At 42.1% G+C, this 18,448-nt stretch overlaps 1 protein-coding gene across 2 annotated transcripts in view; it reads right to left on the reverse strand.

The window, feature by feature from the left end:
• The window catches only part of UBR1 (ubiquitin protein ligase E3 component n-recognin 1), a 234,394-nt gene that overhangs the window by 96,880 nt on the left and 119,066 nt on the right, over positions 1-18,448 (reverse strand). For both annotated transcript variants that reach the window (XM_082275496.1, XM_082275495.1), the window contains 9 exons: positions 17,446-17,509; positions 16,901-17,025; positions 15,239-15,291; positions 13,325-13,427; positions 12,987-13,035; positions 12,710-12,864; positions 11,452-11,551; positions 8,704-8,813; positions 7,441-7,527 (listed from right to left, as the gene is read on the reverse strand). In XM_082275496.1, the coding sequence (XP_082131622.1) occupies positions 7,441-7,527; positions 8,704-8,813; positions 11,452-11,551; positions 12,710-12,864; positions 12,987-13,035; positions 13,325-13,427; positions 15,239-15,291; positions 16,901-17,025; positions 17,446-17,509 (846 nt within the window). The remainder of the gene's footprint in view (positions 1-7,440; positions 7,528-8,703; positions 8,814-11,451; positions 11,552-12,709; positions 12,865-12,986; positions 13,036-13,324; positions 13,428-15,238; positions 15,292-16,900; positions 17,026-17,445; positions 17,510-18,448) is intronic.

Consider the following 18,448-nt stretch of genomic DNA (forward strand, 5'->3'; position numbering starts at 1 on the left):
GCCATTTTCCACACCGGGGAGAACCAAGCTCGTTTTGGCCAGAAGGGTGCCACCAGTATTACCCTCGTCCCCTCTTGATGGATTTTCCTGACAGTTCTCGGAATCAGTTGTATCGGTGGAAATGCGTATGCCAGGCGAAAGTTCCAGGGAAATGCTAGGGCATCTATGCCCAGTGCTTCTCTTTCCTTGTGTAGGGAGAAGAATGACCTTACTTTTCTGTTGTTCGCTGTGGCGAACAGGTCCACCTCCGGAGTGCCCCACTTTTGTACCAGCAGATTGAAAACCTGTTGATCTAGTTCCCACTCTGCTGGGTCCAGTTGCTTTCTGCTCAGTAGGTCTGCCAGTACATTTGCTGATCCCTTTATATGCACTGCCGAAATGGATAAGAGGTTTGCTTCCGCTTCCGATAGGATTTCCTGCGCTATTCTCATCAGGGGCTTTGAGCGTGTACCACCTTGGTGGTTGATGTAAGAGACTGTCGTCATGTTGTCTGACTGGATTTGGACATGTTTCCCTTTTGTCTCTTGTTGGAATCCTATCAGTGCCTCTCTTACGGCCGCCAGTTCCCTCATGTTTGAGGATACTTCCTCCCCAGAGTGGCACCAGGTTCCTTGTCTTACCTGGTGTCCTATGTGGGCTCCCCAACCGAAGAGGCTTGTGTCCGTCGTTATCCTGATCTGTACTGTCGGCATCCAGAGTCTCCCTTGAGATAATAAGTCTCCCTTTAGCCACCAGGTTAGCGACTTCTTTACCAATGGTGGGATCTGTATTAAACCGTCCAGCTCCGCGGTCTTCCCATTCCAGTGACTCAGAAGATGTCTCTGTAGGGGTCTCATGTGGAATTGAGCCCACTGCACTGCAGGGATGGCTGATGACATGAGGCCTAGTACCATCATAGTTTCTCTTCTTGATATCTGGCGTAGGTCTATCAGGCGTTTTGTAGCTTCTTGAAGCTTCACAATCTTGTTCTCTGGTAACAGGATTTTTTGTGTTACTGTGTTGACCCGGTAACCCAGGAACACTGTCTCTTGTGAAGGGACTCTGTTTGATTTCTGGGTGTTGATCACCCACCCCAGAGATGTTAGGAAGTTCTCTGTTGTTCTGAGACTTCCCAACACTTCTGCCTCTGACTTGCCGTATATCAGGAAATCGTCCAAGTAGGGAATAATCTGGACTCCTTTTACTCTGAGGACCTGGACCACCTCTGCCATGATCTTGGTAAAGATTCTTGGTGCCGAGGAGATTCCGAATGGGAGTGCCTGGAACTGAAAAAGACGCACCCTTGACCCCGACTTGGTTGCGAACCTCAGAAACTTTTGATGTTTTATGTGTATGGGCACATGTAGGTAAGCGTCTTGGAGATCTAGTGTTACCAAAAACGCATCTTCGGGAAGTAGCGTCCTCACTGAGAAGATGGACTCCATCTTGAACCTCCTGTACCTTACTCTTCGGTTGAGGTCCTTGAGGTTCAGGATTAGGCGATGTTTGCCTGAAGGTTTTGGTCTTAGAAAGACTCTGGAGAAAAACCCTTCCCCTTGATGCGCTAAGGGTATCTCCTTTATTACCTCCTCCTGTAGTAGGTTTGATATGGATATATCCCAGGCTTCCTTTGCCGGAGGTGTTCCTGGTAGAGAGGTTACCCGAAATTTGTGGGGAGGATTTGTTACAAACTCTATCTTGTAACCTTCCTTGATGATATTCACTATGAAATGATTGGTGCAGAATTCTTCCCATTGGGGAGAGAAAAATCTCAGTTTCCCCCCTACCGGCCTTCTGGCGTCACTGAGGCTTGCCGACATTGCTGCTGTTGTTCTGGAAGAGGTTGTTTGGTCTACCCCTGCCTTTATTGTATACCCACTTCTTCTGGGTATTGGGTTTTCCCCCTTTGGGTTGTGTGTCGCCTCTTGGGCGACGAAAAAACTTTTTCTGTTTTTCCTTCTTCTTGGCGGGGAATCCTTTTGATTTGTCTGCTGACCTTTCCAGGACCTTGTCCAGTTCCTGGCCAAAAAGTAGCTTCCCGTCGAAGGGGATACCACACAGTTTATTCCTAGACGCATAATCCCCCTCCCAGGTTTTAAGCCAGAGGGCTCTTCTTGCAGAGTTTACCAGGCCAGTAGTTCTGGCTGCGATTCGTACTCCTTCTGCTGCTGCGTCTGCCATGTAGGCCACCCCCTTCTCTATTAAGAGTAGGGAATCCTGAGCTTCTTCGCTCCCCGGGACCTTTTCCAGCTGTCCCCTAAGCTGTTCGAGCCAGAATGACACATTCCTAGCCCTAACCCGTGAGAGCGATGGAGTTGTCCCCTGCTCTTCCCCTTCCCTCCACTTACCATACTCAGGCTGGGGCCACATGCAACAGCCTCTGGTAGTAGGGACTGGTCCTCCGCCATTAGGACCGCCTGGAGGGAAGGAATCCTGCAGCAACTTGACTTGCCTGCGAGTAGTCCGCCTGTATGTGCGGGTTGGCGCCTTTTGAAAACGAATTTCCCGCCGGGGACTCGTTTGGCGCTTTCCCCGCCATTTCCGGCGCTTTTGCCCACTTCCAAAATGGCCGCCGCCCCACTTCCGGTGGCGGCGCCATTTTAGTTGCGTCATATCCGCCGCGACAGCGGCGACGCTGGCTGCTGCAGTATACGCTGGTTACTCCATCGGGAGCTCAGCGTGGAACAGACCTCTCCGAAGGGTATGGCGTGCGGCTCAGGTGCGGCCTCCGGCTGGCCGCATGGTCCCCTCATAGGTCGGCTTCTCCTCAGTCCCCGTGGAGCAAGGTAAGCAGGTGAGGCAGATTCCCTGGAGAGCACCTGGCCTCAGGTCTCCCACCTGTATCCGCCCCAATAAGGAAGAGAGAGAAGAGGGTATTTGCAACCCCCTCCTCCCCCTCGGAAGTCCTCCTCCTTCGCCCCCATTACTGGTACCTGCCTGCCTGATAATCTTATCGGCCCAGGCTGGTGGAAGGAGAAGGTATCCCAGGACGCCTGCCCAGGATAGGGGAAAGAAAAATAACAAACAGGGGATGTTTTAGAAGCCATGCTTGTGTAAGCAGGACAGGAAACACAAGAACTGTGGGGCAGCCTGGGAGGCGGCCTTTTAAACCTAACTGTGCTTGTGTTTCCTGTAGGAGGAGGAGCCATCTCTCTCATGTGACCGTCCTGGAGGATGACTTGGGAAATAAAATATTGCTTTAATATCACTTTTAAGCGTACCCAGGCAGCTTTACGCTTACTATGGATAATTTTAAAAATAAGTTCATGGGTTAAGCTCTGTCTGCACATCCCAGCCTGCGTTAAAATGCATAGAATTTCTGAAGGCCGTCCAGGTTTTTCCAAAGAAAGCATAACAGCTTTCCAAGCAGTAGTAGCCACAAAGCAGCTGCTTGCTGTTTTTTTTTTACAACAGCTGAACAGCAACAGAAACGCTGATAATTGGGTTTTTAACTTTTTGCTTTGTATGTGTAAAATGGTTTTGAAATTAAAAATCATTCAGAGTGAAAAAAGAAATGTTGACTTAAAGTAATTGTAAACGATCACCTTTTAAAACAACCCATTCAATTTAGAATATAAATGAAAGGCAAAAACATTTGTGTATAAATACAAAAATACATAATAAAAAACTTTTTTTAACCTGTAAGTGATTACATTCCCCCTGTTCTCAGTTGCATAAGAGCTGGAGGGAGAAGAAGCAGCAGCACACTGAACTTTGCCAGTGAATGGCTGTGCAGCAGGGGTGTGTCAAGTAAAGTCTGATCATTGGAGGAGAGCACACAGTTCCCAGCACAGCTAGAGAATTGCCCACAGTGTGTTCTCCTGCTTAGTGTGGTCAGTTTTTAATAGGAAAAACAGAGGGGCTGGAAGGAACACCAGGGATTTCACACAGAGGTAACAATACAAAGAACAGGATACTTTCTCATAAAGTACAGCAGGAACATATCAGGAATTTGAAGTTTTGGGGTAGCAAACGCTTTAACTGTTAATTCTGTGTCTTAGATTACTGTACAGGACACAGGCGGAATATTCAAAGACCAAAAGTAACTCTCCTGTTCTCAGGTGCTATGCTTAAGAGAAAAGATTGTGTCAGACTTTGTTGACAGCGCCTAGGATCTTGCTGCCCTCTCAGGACCACGAGTATCCACAATTGCTACAAAACAAGAAAAGGGTGCACCAACCTAGTGCAATTCCATCAAAACATTTATTTAAAGATATAAAGTCCTGAGAGCAGTATTGTTTTTCACTGGAAGACTGTTACTTGGGTTGTGTCTAGAATTGAGCCCATGTGTTTTAGATAGAGAGAAGGTTGGAAAACAGATTTTTGGATGTTGATCGCCCAATCGAAGGCCTGAAGCATCTGAATTGCCCTGTGGATTTTGCAGATATCAGGAAGGGAGATGAGTGCTTCAGTAGAAGGCTGACTAGAAATTGGAAGGTGCACGTAGGCATCTTGGATGTCTACAGATGCCAAGTTATCCCCTGGTCTTACGATGCAACAACTGACCTTGCAGATTACAGTTGAAATTTTGGAATTTGAAGGCATTTGTCTAGGTTTAGAAAATGGCAAACACTCCCATTGGATTTTGATACCATGAACAGATTTGAATAGAGTTCTCTGAACCTGTCCTCTAGAGCAGTGGTCCTCCACTCCGGTTCTCAGGGCCCACTAACAGGCCAGATTTTAAGTATTACCTTGGGGAGATGCAGACTAGAGTACTGCAATCACTGAGCAGCAAATGATATCACCTGGGATGTATTTCAGTTATCTTGCAAACCTGGCCTGTTAGTGGGCCCTGTAGGCCAGGTTTGAGGACCACTGCTCTAGAGGTACTAGCAAAACTATTCCCTGGGATAAGAGGTGGACTTGGGCATTCTGCGAATCTGACTGTGCTTGGGCAGATTTCGTCTGATTTGAGAGAAGAAAGTGTGAAGGAGTACAGTTTTAAACTCTATTTTGTACTCCTTTGAAACCACCAATTGAACCCATAGGTTTGGGGCGTCTGTGACCCAGAGATAGGCAAACTGTAACAGACATCGCCCCACTATTAGGAGAGCGGGCCCCTTTTCACTGGGAGGAGGGCTTTGGGGAATACTTTGAGTTTTTTTGGGCCCAGAGCTGAACTTAGGTTTAAAAGTTGAAGCCTGAGTGGAGTGTTGAGGTACTCTGAATTTTAAGGAAGTAGAGGCTCCTTTGGAACTTTTTCATGGGGAAAAACAACCTTTCCTCTGGTAACAAGGCTTCATTTGCAAACGTGGGCATAACCCCGAAGGTATGTTTTAGGGGTCTTTAGGGTCTGGGTTCCATAGGGATATACCGCAGTGGCCCTGGACCTGTATAGCACCCAAGCAGGATCCAGTGCTTGTAAGGAGAACAGAACAGCGCCTCTAAGTATAGACTTTTTAATATAGCACATAATAAAAAGTAAAATGGCAACTCACAGAAACCAGAAAACATCAGGCTTTTAGGATAATGCAGTGGTAAGGCTTCTCCTGGTGAACTGTCCGTCCGTTCGCACCGTGGCCTGTGGGAGAAGGTGATGCTGGCAGTCTCCTGTTAACTTCCGGGTACCAGGCAGAGGCCGCGAAGAGACACACGGTGCGGGTAGAGGTGTGTGACGTCACTGGGGAGCTAGGCAAACCCGATGCGTTTCTGAGCGTGCATGAAGCTCTAACTGAACATGCGTGCTCTTTCTTCAGGTGTAGAGTAGGAGCAAGCACAGTTCCTGATGTTTATGTATATAGTGTGCTCATAGTACGTGGATGGGAGGGAGGGGGAGGCGATAAGGAGCCCAATACCATTGAGCAATACAATAAATGACCGATGTCAGTTGCAAAAACGAAATAGCTATATCAAACGTGAAGCAGCGTTACAGGCTGCCCCCAAAGCGTGGGTTCAGAGTACAGCTCACAAGGTTTTACTGAGGTTGCATCGATCCACTATTTCTTTTCTTCTGATACAACGAAGTAAAGAGTGGAATGAATAGTTGAATTTGGGAATCACAAGAAAAATAATTAACTAGTTAAAGTGGAATTAAACCCAAAACCAAAACTGTAATATATATAACAAACTGAAGCCAAATTCCAGCTAACACTTTCTAAGCAGTTACAGCAAGGAGGACAGCTTGGTCTGTTGAACTAGATTTCAAGGTGAAAATAGAAGAAAGCAAGCCTAAAAAGAAAACAAAATTTAGCCATACCATCTAAGAATTGGTAGGCTGCAACATGAATGTTCGCTTTTGGGTTTAATATTACTCTATACTAATGCCTGGTACACATGATAAAATTATCCGAGAAATGATCATCCGTGTATTTTTTTTTGCATGCTAGTCTCATAACGAAAACGAAGAGTTTACTAAAAAGTTATGAAAATTCTCAAACGACAGAATAAAAAAATCGGAAGTGATGTATTGTGTTGTAGCTTATTTTCGAATGAAAACTGTACAGAGTAAACAAAAATAAAACGGTCTGGTATCGTAAGAGAAAAAACTTTGTGCTTGTCCCATCGGATAATTTTGCATGAATTGTGAACCGCTCTCAAAAGCGGTGTACTAATGATTAGATTATTGTACGATCTGTATTTTTCGTATGATTTTCTAATTGTGTGTCCGGGCCATAAGAATGGAGAGGGAGAAGATATTTATCACCTTAGGACACTAGCATAAAACAGAGTATTCATGAAGAGGGGTAGGGTTATTTGGGGTGGGGGGGATGCCCAGGGGGCAGGTTCTTAAAAGCCTGCCAGTGTCCAATTGCCTGGCAGTACCAGCCTATAACCCACGGTCTTTGAATATTAAGCCTGTGTCCTGTACAATTAGAATAAACAATTTTAAGTGGACAGTATGGGCATACGTTGGGTTGGAAAGGCTATAAAGGGTATCTCTCATTTTGCAGCAGCAAGCTATATACTGCAAAGGTAATAGGGGGGCAAAATAACACTGCCCTTAAAAGATTTTTGTGCTATTTGGTGGAATCCTGCTAGGTTTCACCCTCTATGCCATCAAATCCAGCCATACCTTGATACCTTACCTTCTCAATGTTTAATTTTCAATAATTTTTATTGAGTTTTCAGAAAAGGTATAACAGTGCATAATGAACCAATTCGGCTCAACCGTATAAATTGAAGGCAGTATAGAACATAGGAACCTTCTCAATGTTTAAAGTAAAAAGATGCAAGTTAACTAAGCTAAAAAAAAAAACCTGAGAGGAAAGAAACATGGGTGCTGCCATTGTTCATACAATATATTTAGTTATTTTTAAGGGTTCCAGGGCAGTCCTCATCTTTATTTCACCAAGTGCTTTACCAATAAATAACATGCACGCAGGTTGGAAACAAAGACTTATGATATTGCTGGTTTTATGCTGGTTCTTGTTACAGTGGCTTTGTTTGTGAAACCAGAATCAGGATGCCATGCAAAGGGGAATAAGTCCTACTGCATGCTTGCTTTGTAAGTAAGCTTACCTCATCCAGTTTAGCAATGTCAGAAGTTGTTGCAGCAATTGCAGTTTGTCCTGACTTCTCATGCAGCAGTTTCACAGTTTCCAGCATCTAGAATAAGTAGTATTCATTTACAGCAGTCATGAACAATAATTATTGTCAAACAGAGGTCTTTAAATTGGGATTAGTTTGGTTAAAAATTACATGTTATCATTCCAAGTGTAGAAAGTAAAATATAGGGCTCTACACACCAGCCAAATGCTACAAGTTGGAGGAGAGGGACATAAAATATGCCAATGTTCCATATATATGATAAATATGCCAGGTGTTACTCATCTAAAAAAGAAGATAGAATTCTTCCAAAAGTGCACATAATTGGATTTTGGCAATACGTTTTATCCTATATAGCTACAGGTTTTTACGAAGACTTTCTGAAAACTGACGAAGGATCTGGCTTACAGCACAGAGCTTTTTGTTTCAGGAGAAAAGAAGCCAATCACATTGCTCCAAGAGTTTTTAACACCTGATCAGTCTTTGCATTACTATAAACATATTCGCATAAAGCCCCGTACACACGCACCGATTGTCGGCCGAACGATCGGCCGTCTTTTGTCCAGTGCTGTCGTGTTGTTTGAAAAGTGCTCTAGACTGCACACGAGTTTTGTCGGCCAACAACAACCAACTTCAGAAGTGATGTCATGTGATGGTTAACTTTCCGTGTGTTTTTTCTTCTCTGAGCATGCCCAGTCTTGCTCATCTGGCTTTTGTCGGCCGAAATCTGTACTGACTGACGAACAATCGGCCGTTCTGGTGTTAGCCAACAAAAATTTTATAGCATGCAGACCAGATTTTGTTCGGCCGAAAAGTCGCAGTCGGTTGTCGGAAGCATCATACTAACAAGCCGACCATCGGCCGATCAGACGCTGGCTGAATATTTACGTCCAATAATCGGTACGTGTGTACGGGCCTTATGGAGTGAAACCTGCCAGATTAAAATACCTTGGTTAGGCACTGTTCAATCCAATACACATACAGCATGGTTGAACAAACAAATACAAGATGTTCACGACAGTTCCCAAGCTTAGTTTTCTCGTTTTTTTCTAATGTGCTTGTTATATTAAAATGGATGAGCATTAATTGTTAGACAATTATAATTAGGCACTTTTTTTTTTTAAATATGCTTCATTTGCCTCCTTCCTGCTCAAGTTTTAGAACAAGGTGGACATATATCTGTATAAAAAAAAAAAAAAGTATTTCTGAGCTACAAGAAGCCCAGTGGTCTATTACCTGCAGATCCCAGCAAATCATGTCTTTCTGAGCTTCCAATTGTGTTACAGTTTTCAGCTTGTCAAGTAGGGACACAACACTTGAAGCACTTGGATCTGAACTGCCGATTCCTGCACAAACAAATGACACATTCCATAGCAAGAAACACTTTGCGTTTAGGTAAACCTTTTTAAAGTCAACCAGCGAAAATTGAAATAAGAAAGCTGCCATTTTAACATATGCAAACTGCAGGGCTGCCATGCTGATAGAGACTTCATTTCCTAATGAGTCAATTATCTGGAACAAGAATGCAGAATGGATTTTCAGAGTGTCCGATCTCCTTTCTTTTCTGGCCTAGCGACTCAATGCATGAATTAAGAGGAAATTCTACAAGGTAATGGGAATTTTTCTCTTAGGCAGCTGTCACCAGAACTTGTGTCCCCAATGGAAGACTTCCCTTCACCTATTCTTCTGGTGAAATCAAATATTTTGGATTTCCCATTATTTTCTCGGTCTTGTAAGAACGCAGAGAGAGTGAATCTCATCAGCCATGACACAAAAGAAAATAAAAATGAACTGATCCAATATTGGCAGCTCCTATATTTTCATCATCACAAGTTCACTTTGCCCTTTCTAGCCTATTTTGAGAAGAGTTCCTTTTTCTTTTACAAGGTTATTCCCATCAATGTAATAGTTTTGGAAGACACCCTGAGGCCCTACCCTTAACCAAAATGCCATTAGATGATGGTAAGTTAGATAAAGATTTTAGTTGGTTGAGGAACAATTACACTTTTTTATTTTAAATGAAATAGGATAAGGGCTAGGCAAGTGCCATATCTTACACTACAAAAAGAGGACTGCAGGTTACTAATATAAATTAAATGTTCTTTCTTAAACCTTCTCCAATACACATTGTAACATATTCTCCTTGAACTTAAAGAGGAAGTAAACCCTCCTCTGCAAGTTGTACCTATAGGTAAGCCTATGATAAGGCTTACCTATAGGTACTGAAAATATCTCCTAAACGTGTACCTTTTAGGAGATATTTACCTTAAATGCAGCCAGTGACATCACTGGCGCATGCGCTCTGAAGGAACGGCCGCTGGTGCCGTTCCTTCAGAGCCCCGTGCCGTGACCGTCGGCTCCCTCGCGCATTCGCGGGAGTGGCATAATCGCGGGTCCAGCCAATCATGGTCGGATGTCACGAACCCGGAAGAAGGGTGACAGAACATGTCACCCATGGGAGAAGTGAGCGGTCGGCGCTTCGGGGCTTCATTCTAAAGGTAAGTATATCATAATGAGCTAGTATGCGATGCATATTGTGTTTGTCTTTCAGGTGTACTTTTTGAAAAAAAAAGTACTGATGTTTTGACTAATTTCCAGCAATGTGTCAATACAGAATGTTTCAATATGTTTAAGGAGAACCAACCATACATGATGCAGACTATTCAATATTTGGTCCAGCTTGACCCACATTACTATGTATTTACCCTACCTGGCGATGTCCCTGCAAGCTGGAAAGTACTGAAGTAGACACCGTTATTTCAGTGATCTCCATTTGCTTCTAAATCCCATGCAAGGCAGCTGCTATCCTGCATTGTGAACACAGGAGGCTAGCTGCTCAGCATTACCGGCATTCAAAATATGCAAAGCATTCTTTGAATGGCACCAGTGCTGAGCGGCCAACCTCCTGTATTGACAAAGCATCAGGAAGCCTGTTCAGCATGGGTCCCATGAGCAAGTGGAGCTTACCACCAGTGTCTACTTCATGGATTTCCAGCTTCCAGGGGGATTGGCCAGGTATGCTATATACACAGTTAGGACGGTCCAAGCTGAACCAATGTAACTATGTATAAACACACCAATACCTTTAATTCTTCTTAAAAGTATTCTAAACATGCATGAATAATTATATATGGTATGTAAAAACAAAAAAGAGGGGTGAAGCGCCAGAAACAAATGATAAATCAGTCAATTGTCCAAATTAAGCAATGCAGATGGTAATGAATCCACTCAGCACATATACGGTATGCGTCTCTTTATTTAGCACTACTTACCTTGAGTTTGACTTTTGCTCAGAAGTTATCTGAAGCTGCTGTCCAGCTAACTGCCTGTCCCCACACAGTTGATCAGAATGTGGCATGTGAAATCAGGTCCTTTACAGGACAATTCACAGCTTTCAGGTGACCTCTTACCTTCTGGCTTAAGCTTATGTGTTAAGCTGGCCACAGACTGATAGAAAGTTGGCCTGGTCTGGTTATTGTATTACATAGAACAGGGAGATCTGCAATGGGGAAGGGGGACTGTACTGGTGGGTTGGGATCGGAAATGAAGAAACTATACTGGGGGAGCTGTACTGGAAAGGAGGGGGGGGATTTTTACTAGTGAGAGGAAAGATCTGTACTTTGGGGGGGGGGGGGGGGGATTTGGCTTGTAAAGAGTGGTAATTTATTGACCTGCGTGTTACACACCCCGACTCCTGTGTGCTACATACCTCTGTTGGGCTTTTTCTTGTGGCACAGTAATTAAAGAATATTTCCTGGGTACAAGAACCATGCCATATGTTACCGTGTACCCAGTGAAAAATTGTAAGCCCCCTTCCATTATTAGCGCACGTCGTGGTCCAAGGTTGAAACCCCCCCTCTTCCCCTCGGCTCTACTGAGTAAAGATAAATAAGGGGGCAGATAATGATATTAACATAAGTAAGCTTGCATGCACATTTAGAACATTACCAGTTAAATATTTAAATATTAAAAAGAACCTCTTACTTGTTGCCTTGTAATAGAAATCAAATGTTACTTCTTCCTCCGCAGCCTTCTGAAGATGCCTTTTCTCTTCAATCAGTCCAAGAGCTATAATATGCAGAACCTGCATAGACACAGTAACACATCAAATCACATAAACCTTGGAGCATTTTCTACTTGAAATTCCACATAAAGTCACCCAAGTTCTTCAAATATGGGTTTTGGTCAGAAAATGGAGTACTAAAGACATAGGTGGGCCAGCTATGAATAATAAGGTGTTGCGTTTAGTTTGTCAACTTCTTATCTTAGGAATGTTAGCAAAAGATAAATATATAAAAATCACACCGTTTTCATTGTGTTAATCCTACTTGGGTTCTCGGGGGGAATAAGGCAGGCCATAGATGCATCATTTGAAAAAAAAAAAAATAATTGACCGGATTTCCTCGTTCACTTTAAAATATCCCTTCCAGCTAAGCAAGTACTATGACAGTGGGAAGACTTCCCAACCATCAGAAACCACTGACCAGCTTTGCAAGCTATAGCCTTCAGTGCTGATTGAGCGGGGAAAATCTGCCACAGTGATCGTACAGAAGTCAAAATGGCTGAATTTCGATCCATGTATGGCCAGCTTAAGAAATTGAGCAGTCTCTGAACAGACGTCCCTTGGAATCTTCATCATCACATAAGATTATGTTGATTGTACCGATAATAATGGCACACTTGGCGCCAAGCAGCCCAGCCTTTCTCTGGAATGGTAGGAGTTTCATGAGGAATTTTAAGATATTCCTGCAATATAGGGAAACACACCCTATGCAGTAATTATTAGGTCTGTCCTGAGGTCTCCTTCCAGCTGGATATGCCTTATACTGCTCCAATGGGAGCTTCCAAGGTAGCATAACTAGATAATTTTAGAAACACTTCAGCTCAGAGAGAAAGAATTGTATTTAGATATAGGTCTATACAATATCTATAAAATGTCCCACTATATGTATAAGTCTATGGATGCTGCGAAATGTACTTGTACTTTTGGTCCTTATCCACAGCTCATAACCCAGAGGTCAAACACACTTTGTTTGTACATTTAAAACACAAAATCTAAAACTACTATATTTTTCAAGAGAGATAAATATTTAATTTAGAAACACACTCTAAATATAACAGTTGCACGCAGTAATGGACCAATTCGTTTTTGCCTCAAGGTTATGTTAATAATTAATGCACATTTAGTGGTTAAAAATCAGAGTTCACAAGAAGGATGTTGTAGTACAATAAACCACTATACCATCTGTATCATGCCTTCAGTCCACATTGTTGGATCTTCGTCTGTTGCCCTCTGCAGGATGGTCCGAAGAATGTGCATCATGACATCACAGCACAGGAGCCTGCTAACACTGTGGAACGCTGGACTGAAGACTGGAGGAGGAGGTGGTGGTAATGCTGTACAGAGCATGAACAAAATAGCTCAGTGACTTCGCTGTATTATAGATTACAATGTACTGTATTATATTTCTGTATTTTTGTACAGTTGCCCATGCAGATTTCTTGTCACTATACTGTACCTTCAGAGCTATTTTCCTGTTTCCGTCTTTTCTTCTGTGCGTGCTCTGCCTGTATGACAAAAATTTGACCCCTTTACTGATAAATTCAATGTAAAATCAATACAGCACTTTACTGACCAAACAATGATGCTACATAAGTGTGACAAAGCATTTCAGCACAGGCCCTTTTTAAGGTTTTTCATATTAGGTAGTAATAAGCAGTAGACTAGTGGCAGATAAAGTGTGCTGTGGGCTTTGGGTTGTTTAACCTAGTACTGGCCTTGAAATCTAGTTTTGTGTATGTCCGTAACAAGAAAAAAAAAAGAAAAAGGAATAAATACATTTATTTGCTTGCTTACCTTACTGCGCTGGGTCTTTGTGTAATGATAGAAGAAAACATTGAACTGGTCAAGGTATTCCTCCTTTAGCTCATAAACTCCATGGCCTGATACCCCTGGCTTTCTAAATGTAAATGGAAAGGAAGGCAACATGAATATTCAAAACATTTTTCAAATGAAAGCCTCACTGAAAGCTCGCATACTATTCCTTTGTCAATGCAGTTTGGTATTTTCTCACACGCTCTTCCTGCATCTTAACCACTAAGGAGCCTTTTTATTTTATTAAAAACTCCTCTTTTATATTTACAAAGCACTATTATGTACTTTATAGATGTGCCTAATGCTTAACAATTCTATATTTGTGGGACTGGGTAAAAAAAAAGAAAAAATAAAAATCTTGGGAAGAGTAGATAGAGTAAAGCTGACCATAGATGAATAAGATCCATCCATGGGCAGGCTGGGTGTACCAAAGTGGATCATCTATTAAATTGGGTACAACTAGACCCTCTGATGTTTTTAACATGCAAATACTGTGGTCAACTATAGTCACTAGCAGTAAGTTTTTAACATGCAAATACTGTGGTCAACTATAGTCAACTATAGGCACTAGCAGTAATCGTTGTGTTCTGCCGGCCAGGAAGGCTACTCACTGACCGCAAACAATAGTGCTGTGGGAGCGATTCCCTCACCAACATTGAGTGTTGATGTAGGAGCGCTGTTGATGTATGTCGAGCACTTTTCATTCCTTCCACCCCTTTCTTGGCCTGCCAGGCTGCATGCTCGGTAAAGTTTTTTTTTTGGGGGGGACCCCCACGCTGTTTTTTTCTCAGTTCGTCTTCAAATCTAAATGACATGTGCGATTCAGAAGCATTCCCACGAGAAGTAAATGAGCCTGGAACATGCATCTGAACCACGCCACAGAGCTCAGAAAACGCACAGGACTCACTAAATTCCCACTGAAATCGCACTGCCGCTGCACCACAGATATGTGAACCATCTCCATAGAAAGCCATGTCATGTGAATCGGATGTGGTTAAAAAACGCATTCAATTGGCATATATGCGAACTAAGCCCTAAACTAAACATGCTCATCTCTCCTTGCTTCATGTGGGTATGTAACTCACAAAAGTTAAATTAAAATGCTTTACAATAGGGCTGCACCGATACAATTTCTTTTTTATCAGCGAGTACAGATACTCAAGTATTTGCCGATACCAATTACCGATACCTTTGCAGTGGGATCTGAATCCATACAAAATAAATGGGCTCAAATCACACTGCAAAGAACCACATGCAATTTGAACAGGAATACTGTGCAATTACTGTCTGAATGGAATGCAGTTTCCCGCACTGCTCCTGTGTAAACCCAGGCGGAAGTCACTACGACAGGAATGGGTTCACACAGGAGCATTCAGGGAAACTTCTGGTGATTTGGACAAGAATCTCACCGCATACCTGTTCAAATCACATGCTATTCTTTGCAGCGGATTTGAGCCCATTCATTTTGTATGGGCTCAAATCGCACCACATTCCTGTACTAATCGCATGCTAATCTTTGCAGTACAATTTGAGCAGATTCATTTTGTATGGGCTCAAATCGCACCGCAAAGGTATCGGTTTTAGTTATCGGAGCCTTTGCAGGAGTGTGAGTACTTGCAAATGCTTCATATTGGTGCAACCCTATTTTACAACACAGATTAAAAACACATTATTATGGACATGCCAAAGAACAGGCTATTCGCCAAAGGGCTCTCCTTGGAGCAAAGAGTACAGTTTCACACTACAGCACCAACTCTGCAGTTGAGGTAAAAAAGATATGCTGGGTATACTGTGAACATCTTTTAGAACATTCAAAAAAAGAAGAAGAAGAGGTACATTTTTATTAAGTGCCCATTTAACAATTGGATAAATTCTAACCAACACTAAAACACTTACTTAAAATTGGCCACTTTGTTGATCAAGGTATCCAAGCAAATGTCTGTATTTTCCTTAAAAAGAAAAAAAACAGGAATGAGGAATATACTACTATCACACTAGAAAGCACAAGAACAAAGTATTTAGAATTGTACTTCACCATTCACCGAAGAAACAGTACTTTTGTAATGTACATTAATGTTTTGTTATAAAAGAGTATAATATTTTCTTGTATAAAAAAAAAACATTAATAAAACAGCATGTCACATACAGAAGTTAATTCTAATGGAGAGTACTACATTTTTATAACTTCATGAAATAAACTTGTCATGAGAAAAAAAAAACACGGAGGCTCCCACTGTCTTGTCCTGAAAAAAGAAGGAGTCTGAACTCCTGATAATACTTTTTTTCAAAACCAGTGACTCTGAAAATCTGAAGTCAAAGCCAGCTCTACAAATCGCATTTTCATAGGGTCAGCTTTGCAAGCATACACATTTTTCTCCTGCCAAATGAGGTTAAAGAGTAACTCTAGCCTTTTTTCCATAAATATCTAAGCTTTGGATACAGTAAGGATTGTATTGCTGTTTGCAGTTCTCAGATTTACCCACTACTTGTCTTGGTGACAACGCCTCTAGCCTCCACTCACTCTGGGTGAACCTCTAGCCTCCACTCACTCTGGGTGAAAAAAAAAAAAAAAAAAGAAGACCTACCTGTAAAATTCCATATATTGGTGTACAGTACAAGATGCAGGTTGAATATTCATAGATCATGGGTTACCAGCTAGCAAAACAGAAAAAATGCAGCGCCAAAATCTTGTAAACACTGAATGCACTAAAAGCTCAAATAGCACATTAGCATGTCTTTATAATAGCTATTAGTATGTGTATACAAAATAAAAACAATCCCAATAATGAGTCCATATAAAGGGGAAATGAAATAGAGTCCGTGCCTAAAGGCCCGTACACACTTGACGGAAATCTGACGAAATATCCTCCGAATTTTCTGTCTCTTGCTCAGCGTTCATAACCGTTTTTATTTGACAGTGCATAAATGTTCACGAAATTTCACGTCCGATTTTTCTTTTTTTTTGGGACGTGTTCCTAGACTTCCGTGTTGTCAGCAACTTCAGATCATGCGCGGTCTTTCATATCCGATTTTTCACGGACGTACTGCATACACATTAAACGAAAATTGGTCGTCTGGGGATGGACGATAAAAATTTTGGTGTTTGTCCCTCCATTTTTTTTCATTGAAAATGTCAGCATCGGCTGCTGAAAGTTGTGTACACACTAGCTGAAAATCGTATGATTTTACCTTGGGCGGGAATTTTCGGCAGATTTTCTACTAGTGTGTACCCCACTTAAGTCACAAGACCGTTGCCGGACAAAGTCCAGCCTATAACCAGTGGTCTATGTATATCAAGCTTGTGTCCTGAACTGTACGATAAAGATAGGTGCTTTTTCTACAGTCTACATAATTATTGTCGATTTTTATTCACTTCCTGTCCTGGTGACAACTGGGACAGGAGCCTATGAACAATCTCAGAGCCACAAAAAGCAGTAAAAACCTGACATAGTTTGGTATGATATGCAAAGATGACAATGAAAAAATAATTTTAATGGCAGGCAGCGTTACTATGTGTGAATGAACAGTACTGGTCAAGCAACTAGCATATAGGCTTACAGTATCTGGCAATGCCTTGGCAATGGCACTGTGAGCCATGGGTTCAATGCAGAGCAGGTGGATTATCTCTCTCATCATGCATTCTTCCTTGGTGATATCACTGATTCCTGGCACATATCGCTCACCTGAAAGAGTGGAAACAAAGATACAGACTTCAAATTCAATTCCATGCAACACTTAATTTAATGTTCCCGCTACTTCTGATTTAATTCATTTATGACATGTGCACCAATAAGGAACTATTGGAAAAGACCTCTTATGTTTCTAAACAATGTAATAGGCTTTCAATTGTCATCTAAATACCTTCTGAAACTATTCGTAACATCCATATGCAATGGGGAGTGTTTTTTCATTTAAAATTAGGAGAGCAGACTAGGTGACAATGCTAATGCTCCAAAGACACAATACGACGAGTAAGTGTTGTCACTAAGGCAAAAACCACACCTAGGGACTGAAGCTGGAATATAATCTATTTTTGTATTTATTTTAAAAACACTTTTTTTAAACCCTCATATGAAACATTTGTACTTCAAATAGATACCAACCAATTATACAGATCAGAACATGAAGCATCTCCTCAATAAGTATGTTCCATTGTCTTGATAAGTCCTAAGAAATACAATATCACAAAATGAAAAAAATAGGCGATTTATGTCAGACACACAAACACACAAGGCAGGAATATCACAGATAAAACTTCTGAGACATACTAGTAGCCAATGTTTTTAGTGTATTGTTTTCAATAGGTAAGCTGATGCAGATGCAGATATTGTGAGCAGCAAAGTAGAACCAACGTGTAGCAATAAAAAAAACTGCGTGTGTAACTATTACAAACTACACACAGGAACATTTTTTAATGAATTAAAAAAAAAAAAATAAGATTTTTGTAAGATCTTACCGTAAAATCTATTTCTCTGATGTCAATCAACAGTCTCATCTCCATGAGCTGAGTGGGTTATGCTGCCACCTGCAGGAGTAGTCTAGGCAGTACGTTAGCACAAAACTTTTAACTTGTACACGCCCACGGGGCTGTGCCTGCAGGCATAACCCCCACTGCCACAGCCCAGCACATAAGTTTAGTTGCAAGCAGTGAAGACAAAAAACCATCCCCATACAGAAGGGTGGGTGCTGAGTCTGTCGATGGACATCAGAGAAATATATTTTACGGTCAGATCTTACAAAAATCGTATTTTCTTTATCATCCATCGACAGACGCAGCCTCATCTCCGTGAGCTGAGTGGGACGTCCCAAAGAAGCATAGGCATGAGGGGTGAGAAAAAAACGCAACCAGATAGTAACGTCAACTCCAAGAGGCTAAACCTAGCCAACCGGGCAACATGGAGCTCAACCAAACAACAGGAGCTCACCCAGGTAAAAGACCCCCAAGAGAACAACAAAAAAACAGGTCTCTTATGAAACAGCAGCCTGCAAAACCTTGCAGCCAAACGAGGCATCCGAAGAAGCCAACAAATCCACCTTGTAAATTTTGGTAAAGGTATGCACAGACGACCAAGTCACTGCCTTACAAACTTGTACAACAGAGGCCTT

Source organism: Pelophylax lessonae (genome assembly GCF_965119305.1).
Source record: "Pelophylax lessonae genome assembly, chromosome: 13".
Lineage (NCBI taxonomy): Eukaryota > Metazoa > Chordata > Amphibia > Anura > Ranidae > Pelophylax > Pelophylax lessonae.